This window comes from Curcuma longa, chromosome 21 (genome assembly GCF_044706935.1).
Source record: "Curcuma longa cultivar G26 ecotype Majalengka, Jawa Barat chromosome 21, ITB_CL_G26_1.1, whole genome shotgun sequence".
In the NCBI taxonomy this organism is placed as follows: Eukaryota; Viridiplantae; Streptophyta; class Magnoliopsida; order Zingiberales; family Zingiberaceae; genus Curcuma; species Curcuma longa.
This window is the reverse complement of record NC_133881.1, coordinates 12,581,055-12,599,572: the sequence shown is the minus strand read 5'-3', so window position 1 is coordinate 12,599,572 and position 18,518 is coordinate 12,581,055. Positions and strand designations below refer to the sequence as shown.

The window sequence follows — 18,518 nt, the reverse complement described above, 5'->3', positions numbered from 1 at the left end:
ATTATTTTTTTGAGTTTTTGATATTTAAAGTAGTTTTGAAAATTTTTATTAGTTTTAAAATTTTCTATTTTTAGAATTTTTAAGTCCGTTTAAGATTTTTAGGATTTCGAATCGGTTAAGAAATTTTTTTTCTTTCTATTAGGATTTTTTCTTTATTTTACAATTTAAGATTTTGGGTCTATATAAGTATTTTATGAGTTGATGTTTAAAGAGAAGAAGTTTTGGTTTAATAATATTTTTGACAGTGTCATTTATTTCTATCTCTTGTTATTTTTCCGAATCAATAGGTTTTAGAAAATTATTTTTGGCATTCGCAGTCAAATCAACGGATTTAATATTGTCCGCAGGTTAATTATTATTTCGCTCGAGTAAAGGGGCTCCCATCAAGGGATTCGTTGGGACCATTAGGGGGCTCCTAGTGGTTCTTTATTTAAGGAGTAGATTTTTGGAATATAATTAAAGTCTCATATTAAAAATACATAGAAAATATTTTAGGATTACAAGATCGAAGATATCTCTATTGGTATGAAATTTTTTGATACAACTCAAAAATAAAACAAGGATTGAAATCTAAAATGAATAATATTATACCATTATAGAGATCTATATAGATTTCATTTGGTCTAACACCACTTTCACATGGTCAGCCCCCGTTTGAGGTTGATTGGGTGGCTTGACGTTCTTTCCACAGAGCTTATGACCTACGGGAAAGCCACGTAGGTAATAGCATTTTTCAATACTATAGCACGATTGTAGCAGTCGTAATGTAGTGGCATCTTTTGTCCTTGAACTTAATTTGCTTGACTTGTCTTAGTGCTTTGATCTGCAAGCATGGCATGATGATTCATGTTTTTACGGTTGAGAGATTTCAACTTGCTTATCTTGTTGGAGAACGAGAGAAAAAGCTTGATGTGTATTGGGCAAGGGTTGCATCAACAAGATTTGTCCACGTACACTAGGATAGCTTTCATTTAATCCCATAGGAAACTGCATCACCCTCTCTTTCTCAGCCCTTTTCCTGAGTTGCTCTAATTCACCACGTAAACAAGTTAAGGGCTCGTGATAGGATGAATGTTCATCCCAAATAACTTTGAGTAGAGTGTAATAAATAAGTTGAAGTGTCTTATCTCAAGTGGTAAACATGGAGACATGTGTTATCTGAAATTTTGAATTCAAGTTTTGCATACAATACATAGTTGTTTGACTGAAGTGTTGTTTCGGCAGTAGGCTTAGGTTCAAGTTCTCTTAGTAACATGTATCTATTAACTGAGGTGTTGTTTTAGTAGTAAGCTCTTATCAATATAATGGTACCGTACCTCTAAAAAATCTCTTAGAAAGTTTTCTGATATGGGACCGTTTCGATGATGGAACCGATCATTATAAAAATTTACCCAATATTCGCCGAGCAATATCCTCTTTCACTTTTTAGAGAAGAATGCAATAAAAAAAAATTCGCTGCCCCTACGTATACCCCCACGATATCTCGTTTAATCTGAACAATTCTTGAATCGTTTCCTTGTGAGAAACGTTCTTGTAAATTTGCCTAGATTTCTGTAACGGTTTCGACATAAATCACGTGTATATATATAAAAGATCGATTCAGCCAAATCTAAGAAACTAAATATATAATCAATCATACAATTTAAATAGCAAATTCTTTCTAAACATTAGCATACCTCATTCTTTAATTACGACATCTCTCAAGTCTTTCCCGTAATAAATAATATATATAATTTTGGACAAATTAGTACATGAACATTATAGAAGTTTGTAGAATTAAGTAAAGATACGATGAAATGGACCATTTTCCCCTCTGTCAGGCACTGTTCGCTCCTACATGTTCAGTTCCAGGTATGGGTTCCTTATGGCAGCTAATTCACCAATCACATCCCCCATCTTCATTCTCTCTTCGGGCGATTCCTTTGTGCACCTAACGCCGATCATGAGCAATGAGGTAACGCTCTCCACGGCCTTCTGGCGAATATCTTGTGTGCATTGACTGGGTAGAGCTGTCGCTTCTTCTAGTTCTTGCCCAAAATTCATGAACGGGTCCATAATTTCTGCAACCCGGTCAGGAATTGCCATTTCAACGTAACGAGGAAGACTGAGACCGTCTTTGGAAGTTCCACCGGTAGGTCGCTTCCCTGTGAGCATTTCTAGCACAAGGACTCCGTAGCTGTAGACATCCCCTTGAGGCGAAACTTTATTTGCCACTCCATACTCTGCATCATGAATATGTACTAAGAAGATCACGATTCACGAGGATTGTTGCTTTCTAGAATGATAATTTTTGAATGCAAAGTAGTAGTAGTAGTACCTGGAGCTACATAACCAATGGATCCCTTCAAGATCATAGAGCTAGATGATCTTTGAAGTTCCTCCTTAGGAATTCTGTTTAGGAACTTTGCCAATCCAAAATCTCCTATATGAGCTACCATATTGTCATCCAAAAGAACATTGCTCGGCTTTATATCGCAGTGGACGATTGGCTCTGTGCCGTGATGGTGGAGGTAATCTAGCCCAGAGGCCACATCAATCAATATATTTAACCTCTGGATGAAGCTCAATCTCTGTATCTGCTCATTTGCTTCTGCATGCAACCACTTCTCTAAACTCCCATTTGGCATGAACTCGTAAACTAGTGCTTTGAAGTCATTGCCTCTGAAATCTGTACTTGCACAAGCGGTTAAATTCTTAACTAGATTCCGATGCCTGATGTTTCTCAATGCTTCACATTCAGCGATGAAACTTTTTGATGCTCCTTTTTGTTGGAGGTTTAGGACCTTGATTGCGACTATGTCGTGTTCACCACAATTCAGTGTTCCTTTGTACACTGAGCCAAAGCTTCCAACCCCAACCAGATTTGTCACAGAGAAATCATTTGTTGCTCTTCGCAAATCAGCATAGGAGACCTTCATGTGTGGATCTTTTATATTTTCAACATCAGGACCCTCCTTTGAGTTGTATATCCGACGAAGAATTCCCAGTAAACACAGGAGCAAGATTAGACATATGCTTATACTTGCAATTATCATAGCAAGTTTTAGCTTCTGAGACAAACGATGCTTTCTCAATGTCTGATCTGGGCAGGGAGGCAAGTTTAGATTATGATCGCCGCCACAAAGCTTGTCGTTTCCTAGTATAGAAACTGTTGTCTGATTTCTGAAAATGCCTTCTCTTGGAACTTCACCATCAAAATCGTTGAATGACAGATTCAGGTAACTCAAGAAACTAAAGTTTTGGAAGAATTCGGGTATGTGCCCAGACAAGTTGTTCCTTGACAGATCTAGTGATTGAAGCCCCTTTAACTGACTGAACGACTGAGGAACTGGACCTTCAAAATGATTCCCTGCCATGTTCAGGTATTCAAGCTGTTGACATTCACCAAGAGAGCTTGGAATCATACCTGATAGTCTATTACCAGACATGTCGAATTTGCCAAGGTTTATCATGTTTTCCACTTCAGAAGGCAATGATCCCACCAACGAGTTTTGTGAAACATCAAGTAACTTGGTGAGCGTGGTGATGGACACCATCTCCTTAGGCACTGCACCAGTAAGCTTATTGAAGGAGAGGTCCAAGAGTTCTAGAGGGCACTTTCCAATACCTGTAGGTATGAATCCTTGGAGTCGATTGGAGTGCAGATTAAGTTCCAACAGCTCAGTTAGATTGCCAATCGTCGCTGGAATTTCCCCTGTCAAGAAGTTTCCACTCAAGTCCAGTACTTGTAACTTGGAGAGGTTTGACAGGGATTCAGGAATAGTTCCAGTGAGAAGATTGGAGTTCAATCGTATGGAACTCAGAGAGAAAAAGGGACCCCATCTCCGACGGAATGCTTCCGGCTATATGGTTGTCATTGATTTCGAACCATTCCAAAGTTTTTGAGAAGTTGGCTAACTGTGGCAACTCTCCTCCGAGATTATTGCCTGTCAGTTGCAAATATCTGAGGCTACTACAGTTGGTTAAATCATACAAAAATCCCCAATCTTCACTATTCCTCGCTTCTAGTTGATTGTAACTGAGATCAAAGTGAAACACATTCTGTAAGGATCCCAAACCCCTCGGAATTGTGCCCGTGAAGTTGTTCTCATATAGTTGAATGTCGTTGAGGTTCGATGCATTGCACAATGAAACTGGAAGAGACCCTGAAAACCGGTTGGCATTGATGTGCAATGCTTCAAGGAGAGGAAGAGTGAGGCCAATATATGGTGGAATGGAGCCATGGAAGTGATTGCTCTGGATCTCAAGGATCGTAAGAGAGGAGAGGTTCCAAACAGAAGGGGGTATCACTCCCAGATTATTAAGCGCTAGTCCAAGAAAAGTAAGAGAAGTGAGGTTCCCAATTGTCACCGGAACGCTACCCGCCAAGCTATTTTGAATCAATGAAAGCAGAGTGAGGTTCACGAGGCTTCCCATCTCAGGGGGGATGGTGCCACTGAGTTGGTTAGTGTCAAGCTAGGCTTCTAACAGGTTAGAAAGATTCCCTACCTCTGGAGGAATAGATCCAGAAAGATTGTTGCTAGCCAAGTCGAGAATCCTTAGATTCTCAAGACTACCAATCTGGGCTGGGATACTGCCTGTCAGTTGGTTCTCATGCAGATAAATCCCTCTCAAATTGACAAGGTTCCCAATCTGCTGAGGAATGGAGCCACCGAGCTTGTTTTCATACAAAGCAAGAGCTCTCAAATTCACTAACCTTCCAATCTCTTTCGGAATGCTTCCTGTGAGGCGATTGCCCCAGAGGGAGAGAACTTTCAAGCTCGACAAAGAAGTAAGGCTAACGGGAATGGCTCCTTCCAATGTATTGTTTGTCAAATATAGGAATTCTAGATTTAAGCTGAGGTTGCTTGGGACACCTTGTTCAAGTTTATTGTTTGACAGATCAAGCACGACAAGTGAGGTGAGGCTTGCTATGGAAGCAGGAATACTGCCGGTGAGTCGATTATCAAGCAAATGAAGCTGGGTTAAGCTTGAGAGGTTCCCAATCTCTGGAGGTATGCTTCCTGTGAGACTGTTGCTCTGCAGCCAGAGCACACTGAGCTTAGAAAGAACTCCGAGCTCAGGGGGGATGGTGCCACTGAGTTGGTTAGTGTCAAGATAGGCTTCTAACAGGTTAGAAAGATTCCCTACCTCTGGAGGAATAGATCCAGAAAGATTGTTGATAGCCAAGTCGAGAATCCTTAGATTCGCAAGACTACCAATCTGGGCTGGGATACTGCCAGTCAGTTGGTTCTCGTGCAGATAAATCCCTCTCATACTGACAAGGTTCCCAATCTGCTGAGGAATGGAGCCACTGAGCTTGTTTTCATGCAAACCAAGAGCTCTCAAATTCACTAACCTTCCAATCTCTTTCGGAATGCTTCCTGTGAGGCGATTGCCCCAGAGGGAGAGAACTTTCAAGCTCGACAGAGAAGTAAGGCTAATGGGAATGGCTCCTTCCAATGTATTGTTTGCCAAATCTAGGAATTCTAGATTTAAGCTGAGGTTGCTTGGGACACGTTGTTCAGTTTTATTGTTTGACAGATCAAGCCCGACAAGTGAGGTGAGGCTCGCTATGGAAGCAGGAATACTGCCGGTGAGTTGATTATCAAGCAAATGAAGCTGGGTTAAGCTTGAGAGGTTCCCAATCTCTGGAGGTATGTTTCCAGTGAGACTGTTGCTCGGCAGCCAGAGCACACTAAGCTTAGAAAGAACTCCAAGCTCGCGTGGAATTTCGCCTTCGAGCCCATTACCAGCCAGTCCAACCAGTTGCAGCTGTGAGCATTGGCTGATCCGGCGAGGGATCTGTCCATGCAAGCTGTTGTGGTTGAGGCTGAGGTTACGAAGCGAGCAGCTCTGAAATAGTGAAACCGGAATGCTCCCTCCCAAGAGATTAAAGCTCAAGTTAAGATGTTGGAGTTGGGATAAGAGGCCAAGCTGTTCAGGGATGAGCCCTTGCAATTGGTTCTCAGGGAGGTGGAGCCTCTGGAGGAAGGTTAAATTGGATATGGAGGGAGAAATCTTACCTGCCAGCCCAGCGGAGTCCAGTTCCAGAGCAGTGACCCTCTGTTCCCCGCCATGGCTGGCGCAGCTCACACCTCGCCACCGGCAGAAGTGAAGGGAGCGGCTGTCCCAATTGCCCAAGACTCCGTCGGAGACGAGGGCCTTGAAGGAGAGAAGCGCGAGGCAATCGGTGTTGCAGTCGACCGTGCCATTAACAACTTGGGAAGAGGATGAGCCCGCTCGAGATAGGAGGATGAGAAGGAGCAGGAAGTTGAAGGCCGAGGCAAATGTGAAGCTCTGCCCACTGTGCTCCATGAAGGTGTGCGCTGAAGATAAAACTAGTTACGTAGCGTTGCCTTTATAGATGTGAAAATATCAGCAGCAGATAGAACTGGCACGTAGGTTAATTTATATTTCATATATTTATATGTCAATTTTAGAGCACTCAAATAAGTGTGAATTAAAAGTGAAATTCGTCACCTTAACGATTTTTGACATTTTGATCGATCCCACGATCATTTGTGTTGTTTTGAGGTAAATCGAAAAATTATAGTTGGTTATGACGCAGGATAAAAAATTTACTTAAGACATTTTAGCTCTCGACATCGAATTAGTTACCAAGATTTGAATTCTTATCCTTTTCTGTAATTTTACTGATTTATCGTAACTAACTCAGTTATACTTCGAAAATTAATTTTAGAGCACTTAAATAAGTGTGAATGATACTTCAATATTTATATGCTAATCAGTCAATATTGACGTGCGAAATGAACTAAAGTGCTTCACGCGTTGACGTGACGCCAGTTGCTGTGTGAAAAGGTTCGAAGCCTTTCACACATTCATGCGGGCACTGCCCGCACGCCAGCGATGTCTACCAGTTTTCTGGTTAATGGGTTTCGGCTAAGCGGATTTCCGTTTTTACGACAATTTCCAGGGACATCGTTCTTGACCGGTCGTAGTCAACGCATGCCGACCGACTTGGTCTATTTGCCGTGTGGTCAGACAAGACAAAGCGCGCAATTACTGTGAGTTGAGTATGTCCACTGTGATGAACTTAAGGTCGTCCCAATCAATGAGTTGTTCGCAGAGCCAAAGTTTCACGTAAACTCGTCTGTTGCATTAAACAATTCATCCAATGGCACCATTGCGTGTTGCTCTTCGAGAGTTTAATTCTCTTTAGTTGCGTAACCACTACTAGTAAGTTTAAGAGCAGCTGCAACGCAGTTGCAGCTGGCGTTAAAACTGCCTCTCTCCTTCACTCCTCCCTCTCTCCTTCGAAACGCGTAGAACATGTGGTTCCTCCCTCCTCCATATCATTAATGATTACTCAGGAAAAACAATAGAACATGTGGTTCCTACTGTTGTAATTAATGATTACTCTGGAAATATTTTTCCCTTGAAAATTTGGCTAGAACATGGATGTAATTTAGCTCCTAGAATAACCCACAAAGAATGCCTTTGCATTTCAATATCACATCTTGTGGTACTTGATCATCCAAGTTATTATAGAAATGTAATATAGTAGAAATTTTAGGATTAGAATTATCAATTAAAGGTTGAGTTTTAATAAGGTCGGATTAAATGGATTGAAGCCCAAATTAATCAAGTCCTTTTAGGTTAATGGGTTGGAACTAGAGTTAGATTAAGATTATGACAAAACAAAAAGGGATGAGAAGATTCGTCTTGTAAAGACGAATCGGACAAAACTAGTTTGAATCGAATCGGAGGTTGTTTGATCACCGAAACAAGCGAACCAAAGCAAAGATGATTTGCGTACAGTAATAAGTCCGAACCCGGTTCAAGTGAACCGAGCTTATTTCTTTTCCTTCCGGCTTGACCCACGCGACTCGAGCTGAACCAAGCGTCGTGACTTCTTCCCCGCGCATATGAAGATCGCGTTTCTTGCCGCGATTCTCACCGTCGGTAGCCGAGTCTTTCGGCGCTCTTCTCGTGCCAACGAAGGCTATAAGAAAGGGTTGATGCCGAGGGTTCCATGGACAAGCTCAATCCCAAACCCTAGATTAAGCAGCCATGCTTCTCCTATTGCAATCCCCTGTTTCCCAACCGCCGCCACACGCGCTACTCAGAGACGACCGCTCTGTAGGGGCGGCTTAAGCCTCCGGAAGGCCCTAGGTGAAATTTTTTTAAAATAATTATTATTATTTAAAAAAAATTATTTTATCTTTTTTTATTCGGATTTGAGACCCACAATGGTGGGTTTAATTTTTTTTAAATAAATTAAAATATTAATTTTAAAAATAAATTTTTTATATAAAATTAATTTTTTTAGCTTTTTGAGATGCAAAATTATTAATTAAATTTTTATATTCATTTCATTTGTAATTTCTTTAACAGAAATCATAGCAGATATGAATCCATTTTCTCTATACTCATTCAAAAAAGAAATAAGACCTTTTAATTAATCTAATACAACAGTAATGTTCATATCTTTATATTATAAAAATTTACTAACAATATTAACTGCGAATAAGATTACAAGTTTACAACAGGAATCATTGATAAGAAAATAAGAAATTAACAGAAGCATAAAAAAAGATTTGATAGGGAAATAAGAAAGACAATACCTTTAGGTTTTAAGATTATTAAAAAATCTGTAATAAAAGATCTTAATTCTGATCGTTCCTCTCCTTACACCCCTTGTGATGATCTCGAAAATATCTTGAGGAGAGAAAATAAGTTATCAAATAAATAAAATGTTTGAAGTTGAGCAAAATAGGTTATTAGGTTAATAAGGAAGGAAGGAGAGGAATATAAATAAACTAGTAAAATTAGAGTTTTTAAGAATTGAGAAATATTAAATATATTTGGAATCATACCAAAATCTTTATGAAATCCAATGACCATGCCAAATCTCTATAAAATCCAATGATCATGCCAAATCTCTCCAAAATATAATAAAGATATTAATAATTTTTTATTCTCTTAAAATATATATATATATATATATATATATATATATATATATATATATATATAATAATTAATATTTTTAAAAAATGGGCCCCAATTTATTGGGGGCCCTAGGCATAGGCCTTAGTGGCCTATGCCTAAAGCCGGCTCAGCCGCTCCGCTGCCGCCACGCCTCGCCGCAACCACCCTTCGCCCCGCGCCGCGTTTGACGTCGAGCCTGTCGCTGCTGCTCTCACGCCAACGAAGACTACAAGAGGAGGCCGAGATCGAAGCCCTAACCACCGTTCCCTCTGCTCGCGTTCAGCCACCACTCCACCGCCGCCGCTGCGTGAAGACCAGTAGCCTTGCTGCTCAACACACCACACCTTCGCTGTCCCCTGCCGCTCGCTGCCGACTTGCCAAGACCCTCTGCTACCGCCGTCTGGGCAACCACCTAACTCCAGTAAAAACATCGGGGCAACGATCCGAAGAAACAAATTGATCATATACAGTTTGATTTCTTCCTTTACCTTCTTCTATTGTTTTTCCTTTTAACAAGGGTATTCTACTTGAGAAATTTATAGGTCTGGCAATTTCCTTAAGCTAAAGTACTCAATATCGAGTTCCTTTGAAGGTTTTCTTGATTGAAAGAGGATGATCAATTAGGATGGCAATTGATAAGGTCAAATTATAATTAGATAACTGAGGATAGTTTTCCAGTTGAAAGTTTGGAAATGATTACTATTAAGGTTAGTGGGATTAATCCTCTTCCATGATGTAGGGTAGATGAAATTTAATTTTTGGGGTTCTGTTTGATCAGCTTAGTGGATGGGTTGAGCTAATTAAAGGTTGATCTACTTAGGTTAATTAGAGTTTAATTTGTTGGGTTAGTTTAGATTCAATTCCGATTTAATACTAATTTTGTTTTAGGATAACTTAAATTCGGTTGAAGTTTGTAAATAAGATTAATTTGTGTTTAATTAAAGAACGAGTTTAATTGAGTAAATTAGATTTTAGTTTGCTTATAGTTAAACAATTAAATTAATTAGATAATTAATGAGTAGGTTAAAGTATTAATACTTAGTTAATAATTGATTTGATCAGGTTAATTGACAACCCTAGATTTGCAATGTGTCACGAATAGGGTTGCAAATTAGAATTTATAAATTTATCAAAAACCCACGATAAATACAAGCAAGCAAGTATAGGGACCTCGAGTCATATTTTTTCCAAGGCTAATAGAAAATCGTTTAATTCGAGCTTGTGTCGTTCTTTTTGGGGTTTTCACATATAAAATGGGGGTTTTGGGGTTTTGGAATGCAATGACAAATGATGGAATGAAATTTAGTCTTGAAGATGATACTATCAAGCAAGAAAGCTAGAGTGGCAAAACCTAACACTGTAATAAATGAAAAAGAAACAAATGCACAAACCAAAAGTGAGAAACATGAAATCTAGAATAGGTCTAACAAGCACTTGTATGGATTCAATCTAATGCAACAATGCAAGAAATAAAATTCAAATACTCATGCTGAACTCAACACAAGATGAATTAACTTCATAAACAGGTAAGCAACCACTTAAGCTACATTAACCACTTAAGCTAGCTAATTGAATCAAATGCAAACTCAACTACATAAATTAAATGCAATGAAAATCGAATTCACTAACCACTTAAGCCCTAATTGAAATCTGATACGCAACCAATAAACTGGCACGGAATAGTAACTAATGAAGAATTAGAGTTTCGGTTACGGTTTAGATCCCAGGGAAGATCGAAGCTAAACTAAGCAAATGCTAAAACAAATCTGAATCCAAACAACATATAAACATGAACCACATAACCAAATTCATAAAGTCTCTAAACATTCGAATTAACAGAAACATTCAGAACTGGAAATTTCAGAAACAAATACGAGAAAATCAGAAATGAAGGTAAACAGGTAAAACTCATCCTCTTCTCCCTTCTCTGATTGTTCTCCTCAGCTGGGTGTCAAACCAGCTTCACCGATTGATTAGGAATCTTCATGTCGGTCTCTTGTGTGTTTTCTGATGCCCAAACCAAGGAAAACGCTGGAAAAACCCTCTCCACTACGAAAATCAGGTTGTGCAGTGACTTTTCAGATGGCAAACTGGATTCCTTGCTTCCTCTCTTCTCCGATGATGCTGCTGTTGATATAAGGGAACTCCACGATCCTAGGAGAACCCCTCCACGAAGCGCGAGCCCGAATTGTGCAGCAGAACGCCGGAAAATGCGAAAACAGGGGTGAACGGCGACGGTGAAACCCTCACCGTCGCCCGCCGTCCGGTCACCGGATTATATCCAATCAGCCGGCGTTGGACTCTTCACCGATCAAGGAATGCAATGGACGAAGTTTGGGAGGATGGGGCTGGCCTGGTTGGTACGTTAGTGAGCAGGGGAAGGTCGCGGGAACGAAGGTGAACAGTGGTGGCACAGCCACTGTTCACCCGATTACAACTTAGCTTATATACGCGTGATTAACTGATTAATCTCAGCCGTCCGATCTTGATCTGATGGTCAGGACTGATCTAAGGCTTTAGGGCAGCTTAGGGCTTCCAAAAAATTGAGGGATTTTGATCAAACTTGAGCTAGGTCATGTCCTCCACGTGGGCTTGATCAATTTGGCAAATTTGACTTGATTTGACCGTCGTTGAGCTTGAGTTGAATCCGATTTGAATCCTAAAATCAATTAAAACCCAATTAATGAAAAAATTGTCATAAAATCATGAAAATTAGAATCAAGCCTCAATTTATGTAATATAGCACAAACATGATCAAATCGATTCAATAAATAATTATTTTCATGCAAAATTCAAAAATTAAATTGATTAAAATGCAAGAAAAACCTAGCTCATCATTAATCTGATTCATTGGAAATGATGAAGGTTAACATTAGATCCGATTAACATTAGGGTTAATGGATTTAAATTGATTTGGTTAAATTGAGCCAAATTGGAATAGGTTTAGTCAAGTGAGGTTGACAATGATCTAAACTATTGTTAATAAAATTAAATTGATAATTATAGTTTGTGAGTATTGTTTATTTTAAATTACAGGACTTCGGTTGGTAGATCTTATTATACGGAGGGGTTCTTATTCGATGATTCGACATATCAGGTGGGTACTCCTGTGCTTGGTCAACACGGGTCTTCTTTTCATAGTGCATGATTACTTGTTGCTATCCTTATTACAATTGTTCCTTGATTCATTACTTGATGCTTACCGTTGACCTTAATCTGATACTTCGACCTTAATTAGTTGGATGTTTGATACTTGATACCTAGTTTTTGATACTTACAGTCGATACCTTGATCTCATATCGTTGCTTGATTATTAGTTGTTGATACTTAGACTTAAAACTTAATCGTATGCCAATGTAGTGTTTGACCCCTTAGTTCACTGCCCCGAGGGGGGGGGTGACTGGGGAGTGTAGAGTGCGGACAGGGATTTGCATTCAATAATGTCTTGTTGTGCGCCCCAGTTCACTACTCCGAGGGGGGTGACTGGAGATGTAGAGTGCAGACAGTGACCTATTTTTGAGTATGTCTTGTCTGGTCCCTCAGTTCACTGTGCTCTTGGAGAGTGACTGGGGAATGTAGAGTGCGGATAGTGACTTGCATTTATGTCCTGTTGTGCGCCCCACATTACTGCCCTGCTGAGGTGACTGGGGATGTAGAGTGCAGACAGTGACTTGTTGTGTTTGTTTGTGATGTTTGCTGCGTTTTTACATGCATTTGTTGGTAGGTTAGTATATAGTTTACTTTATTCATATGTTTGCGATTGTTGCACTTACTTGCCATGCTTGTTGCAGTTGTTTGCTATGATTGTTGTATTACGTGCCATGACATACATGATCAAATTTACATGATCCTTATTACTATGATTTAGGCTATCTGCTGATACCTGTTAAGTATTTTACTTGTTCTACATAAACCTATTCGTTATAGACTTTACTCTGTTATTATTCCGGTTAGTTTAACCTTTACCTGCACTTCTTGTCTGTACCCACTGAGTATTTATTGCTCACCACCCAAACCCTGGGATTTTCTGTCTCCCAAGGTAACAGATAGGTTTACTCGGAGCTTGGAGATTGGCCGGCTACTTCCATCTCACTTTAGAAGACTTACTATGTTGGTTTGTTCGTTTTGTCGTAATTCGATCTGGTTGTAATGAATTTTGTCATATTCGATATGGTTGTATATATATATGTTATACATTTGTCGTGTTTTTTCTGCTGCCTGGATTTTACCTTTCGTACGGGATTTCTTATATCGGATTTGTTTTTTTTACTGTGAAATGATATAGCTTATATGTGGTAGTTTGTTAGTTGTTGTGGCCGTGTAGGCCTTACGTGTTGTCTGTAGTATGCATGTTTATGTACTTAAAGGACGAGTAGTCCTTATTCCGGCCGCATGTGGCCGTGTATTTTTGTTTGTATTCAGGAAAATTATCATGGTTACTAGGGAGATACTGTCAAAATTTTTCGGACGGCCTCCCGGATCGTGACAATTTAGTGGTATCAGAGCCAAGTTCGATTCTTTCGGGATTTGTCATTGGATTTTCGTTGCATGGCAGCCTATCTGATACTAATTTAGTGGTATCAGAGTGCGCATTGGAAGCGTAGTGGGTCCATAACCCACGAGTCCGAGGTTAGGTTCATTCGGATTTGTCGTTGCATTTGTGTCCATTTTTCGATGTCTGTTGGATTTATCGTTGGGTTTATTGCGTATTTGTAGTCTTCGGAAGTTAGCATTTCATTGTAGGTTATTAGATTAAGTGTTTAGGTTTAGTTTATTTTTGAATTCATCGTGGTTTATTTTGAATTTTTTGTCGTATCGATTTTATCGAGTTTTGGTACTCGATCCGAGTTGTGAGATGAACAGACAGCGGTAAGAATTCTCCAAGTATTGTAAGTAAAACTAACTAGTACATCTTAATTATTTTAGAAATTTAAAGTAGAAATTTTAGTGGAGGATATTTGATAGTATTATGACCATGTACATTAGTATATTCACCAGTCGACAGTAGTATCTCAGAGTTAGTTTTATCCAGAGCGGAGGCAGACCGTATTCCTTTCAGATACCCAGCAGGCCAGTGCGGAATTCAGACATGTTGATGCTACGACCAGAGTGGAGCATAATGAACCGAGGGATCAGTTATTCGAAGTATAGTATTTTGACACTATAGTAGGCAGATAGAAAATTTGGAGACTAAATTTTTATTAGTGGGGGAGAATGTAATATACTAGAAATTTTAGGGTTAGAATTATCAATTAAAGGATGAGTTTTAATTAGGTCGGATTAAATGGGTTGAAGCCCAAATTAATCAAGCCCTTTTAGATTAATGGGTTGGAACTAGAGTTAGATTAAGATTATGACAAAACAAAAAGGATGAGAAGATTCGTCTTGTAAAGATGAATCGGACAAAACTGGTTTGAATTAAATCGGAGGTCGTTTGATCACCGAAACAAGCGAACCAAAGCAAAGATGATTTGCTACAGTAATAAGTCCGAAGCCGGTTCAAGTGAACCGAGCTTATTTCTTTTCCTTCCGGCCTGACCCACGCGACCCGAGCTAAACCAAGCGTCACGACTTCTTCCTCACGCGCACGAAGACCGTGTTTCTCGCCGCGATTCTCACTGTCGGTAGCCGAGTCTTTCGCCGCTCTTCTCGTGGCAACTAAGGCTATAAGAAAGGGTTGAGGCCGAGGGTTCCATGACAAGCTCAATCCCAAACCCTAGATCAAGCAGCCACGCTTCTCCTCTTGCAATCCCCTGTTTCCCAGCCGCCGCTGCACGCGCTACTCAGAGACGACCGCTCTGCTGCTGCCACACCTCGCCGCAACCACCCTTCGCCCCGCGCCGCGTTTGACGCCGAGCCTGTCGCTGCTGCTCTCACGCCAACGAAGACTACAAGAGGAGGCCGAGATCGAAGCCCTAACCACCGTTCCCTCTGCTCGCGTTCAGCCACCACTCCGCCGCCGCCGCTGCATGAAGACCAGCAGCCTTGCTGCTCAACACACCACACCTTCGCTGTCCCCTGCCGCTCGCTGCCGACTTGCCAAGACCCTTTGCTACCGCCGTCTGGGCAACCACCTAACTCCAGTAAAAACATCGGGGCAACGATCCGAAGAAACAGATTGATCATATACAGTTTGATTTCTTCCTTTACCTTCTTCTATTGTTTTTCCTTTTAACAAGGGTATTCTACTTGAGAAATTTATAGGTCTGGCAATTTCCTTAAGCTAAAGTACTCAATATCGAGTTCCTTTGAAGGTTTTCTTGATTGAAAGAGGATGATCAATTAGGATGGCAATTGATAAGGTCAAATTATAATTAGATAACTGAGGATAGTTTTCCAGTTGAAAGTTTGGAAATGATTACTATTAAGGTTAGTGGGATTAATCCTCTTCCATGATGTAGGGTAGATGAAATTTAATTTTTGGGGTTCTGTTTGATCAGCTTAGTGGATGGGTTGAGCTAATTAAAGGTTGATCTACTTAGGTTAATTAGGTTAGTTTAGATTCAATTCCGGTTTAATACTAATTTTGTTTTAGGATAACTTAAATTCGGTTGAAGTTTGTAAATAAGATTAATTTGTGTTTAATTAAAGAACGAGTTTAATTGAGTAAATTAGATTAAAGTTTGCATATAGTTAAACAATTAAATTAATTAGATAATTAATGAGTAGGTTAAAGTATTAATACTTAGTTAATAATTGATTTGATCAGGTTAATCTAATTCATTGGAAATGATGAAGGTTAACATTAGATCCGATTAACATTAGGTTTAATGGATTTAAATTGATTTGGTTAAATTGAGCCTAATTGGAATAGGTTTAGTCAAGTGAGGTTGACAATGATCTAAACTATTGTTAATAAAATTAAATTGATAATTATAGTTTGTGAGTATTGTTTATTTTAAATTACAGGACTTCGGTTGGTAGATCTTATTATACGGAGGGGTTTTTATTCGACGATTCGACATATCAGGTGGGTACTCCTGTGCTTGGCAACACGGGTCTTCTTTTCATAGTGCATGATTACCTGTTGCTATCCTTATTACAGTTGTTCCTTGATTCATTACTTGATGCTTACCGTTGACCTTAATCTGATACTTCGACCTTAATTCGTTGGATGTCTGTTACTTGATACCTAGTTTTTGATACTTACAGTCGATACTTTGAGCTCATATCGTTGCTTGATTATTAGTTGTTGATACTTAGACTTGAAACTTAATCGGATGCCAATGTCCTGTTTGGCCCCTCAATTCACTGCCCCGAGAGGGGGTGGCTGGGGAGTGTAGAGTGCGGACAGGGATTTGCATTCAATAATGTCCTGTTGTGCGTCCCAGTTCACTGCTCCGAGGGAGGTGACTAGGAATGTAGAGTGCAGACAGTGACATGTTTTTGAGTATGCCTTGTCTGGCCCCTCAGTTCACTGTGCTCTAGGAGAGTGACTGGGGAATGTAGAGTGCGGACAGTGACTTGCATTTATGTCCTGTTGTGCGCCCCACGTTACTGCCCTGCGGGGGTAACTGGGGATGTAGAGTGCAGACAATGACTTGTTGTGTTTGTTTGTGATGTTTGTTGCATTTTTACATGCATTTGTTGGTAGGTTAGTATATAATTTACTTTATTCATATGTTTGTGATTGTTGCACTTACTTGCCATGCTTGTTGAAGTTGTTTACTATGATTGTTGTATTGCGTGCCATGACATACATGATCAAATTTACATGATCCTTATTACTATGATTTAGGCTATCTGTTGATACCTGTTGAGTATTTTACTTGTTCTACATAAACCTATTCGTTATAGACTTTACTCTGTTATTATTCCAGTTAGTTTAATCTTTACCTGCACTTCTTGTCTGTACTCACTGAGTATTTGTTGTTCACCACCCAAACCCTGAGGTTTTCTGTCTCCCCAGGTAACAGATAGGTTTACTCGGAGCTTGGAGATTGACCGGCTACTTCCATCTCAGTTCAGAAGACTTAGTATGTTGGTTTGTTCGTTTTGTCGTAATTCGATCTGGTTGTAAATATATATGTTATACATTTGTCGTGTTTTTTCCGCTGCCTGGATTTTACCTTTCTACAGGATTTCTTATATCGGATTTGGTATTTTCATAGTGAAATGATATAGCTTGTATGTGGTAGTTTGTTAGTTGTTGTGGCCGTGTAGGCCTTACGTGTTGTCTGTAGTATGCATGTTTATATACTTAAAGGACGGGTAGTCCTTATTCCGGCTGCATGTGGTCGTGTATTTTTGTTTGTATTCAGGAAAATTATCATGGTTTCTGTGGAGATGTTGCCGAAATTTTTCGGACGGCCTCCCGGGTCGTGACAAGAAAAGATTACGACAAGTTAATATTGGATTTAATCTCGTATGGATTCAATCTCTTAAAATAGACTTAATTGTAATTTATATATGCGGATACGAACTGAATCTATTTAAATGATCTAAGTAAGGTTTATCAGATTTTAAATTATCCAATATGGTTTAAATATGTAGAATTCGTTAGTTTGTTCTGATATTATTTATCGGTTAATATCGAATCGGATTTCTATATATAGGGTTTGGTCTCTGAAGGTTTAGAATCAACTGACATCCTACCTTCGTTTTCCATTGACAAAGGTGTTATGACATCATCACCTTAATTTCCTTTGAAGACTATCCTCTTACTTCCACTTCATCTTCTTCCATAGGGATCGAGTAGTTAATGTTGTAGAACAAGAACAATGACTCTCAAATTAAGTTCCTTGTTATTATTTATATATTTTATATGTTAAATCATATTTTGTTGAAATTATATTTATATTTTATTTATATTTCTAATTATTAAAGTTTTTATTCGATTTATAAAATTTATATAGTTTATAATTAATTTTTTAAATTGATATGAGAATTTAGATTCTGCTTCATCAAATTTCATGATTTACAATGTTCTTATTCTTTTATTAATTCTATTTTGTCATGACCGCGCATCACAAAGATGCGGCCAAAAGCGTTTTTTTGGAAACGCAAAAGAAACATGGAGGGTGGAACATGAAAGAAAAATGATGTTTTTTTTCAATCAAAGGAACGTGGCACATGGGAAGCCAAAGAAAAAAAACGAGTTTGGATGTTAATAAATGGGATTGCTCTCCAATCATAACACTAAGGATTATTCTTTTAATTTTTTGATTTTCTGATGCCTCTGTCTGTCATTTGACAAGTTTGAGCACTCATCTATCGTTGGTGGGAAAACTTAGATGGCGTGTCAATTTTAATTAGTTATCTTGTTCGATTAAATCAACAATTGATTTATGAGTTAGAAGTCGAACACATAAGGGTTTGTGATCAATTAGCGAAATTGATTGGTTGACACCAATCGATTAGCACTCATTATTAATCGATTGATGATCTTGAAGTCTCATATAGTAGGTTTTTAAATCAATTGAGGTAATCGATTGAGTGATATCAATCGATTGTCATATGGTATCAATCGATTGATAAACCTAATATTTTAAGTTATTATACTGATCAAGTGTTTATCTGTTCAGTTAAAATTTCTAGGGTTTATTTACACACGTGTTACTAAATTAAACTATTATGTCGGTCTA

The 18,518-nt window shown here is 39.0% G+C and overlaps 1 protein-coding gene across 1 annotated transcript; it reads right to left on the bottom strand.

Annotated features, from left to right (window-relative positions):
* Positions 1-1,700: 1,700 nt before the first annotated feature.
* Positions 1,701-6,297, bottom strand: LOC141814976 (uncharacterized). Its single transcript, XM_074702938.1, is given in 4 exon segments — positions 1,701-2,222; positions 2,318-3,809; positions 3,811-4,416; positions 5,053-6,297. Coding segments are annotated over 4 exon segments (3,732 nt in total). The 3' UTR covers positions 1,701-1,833.
* Between the last annotated feature and the right edge of the window lie 12,221 nt (positions 6,298-18,518).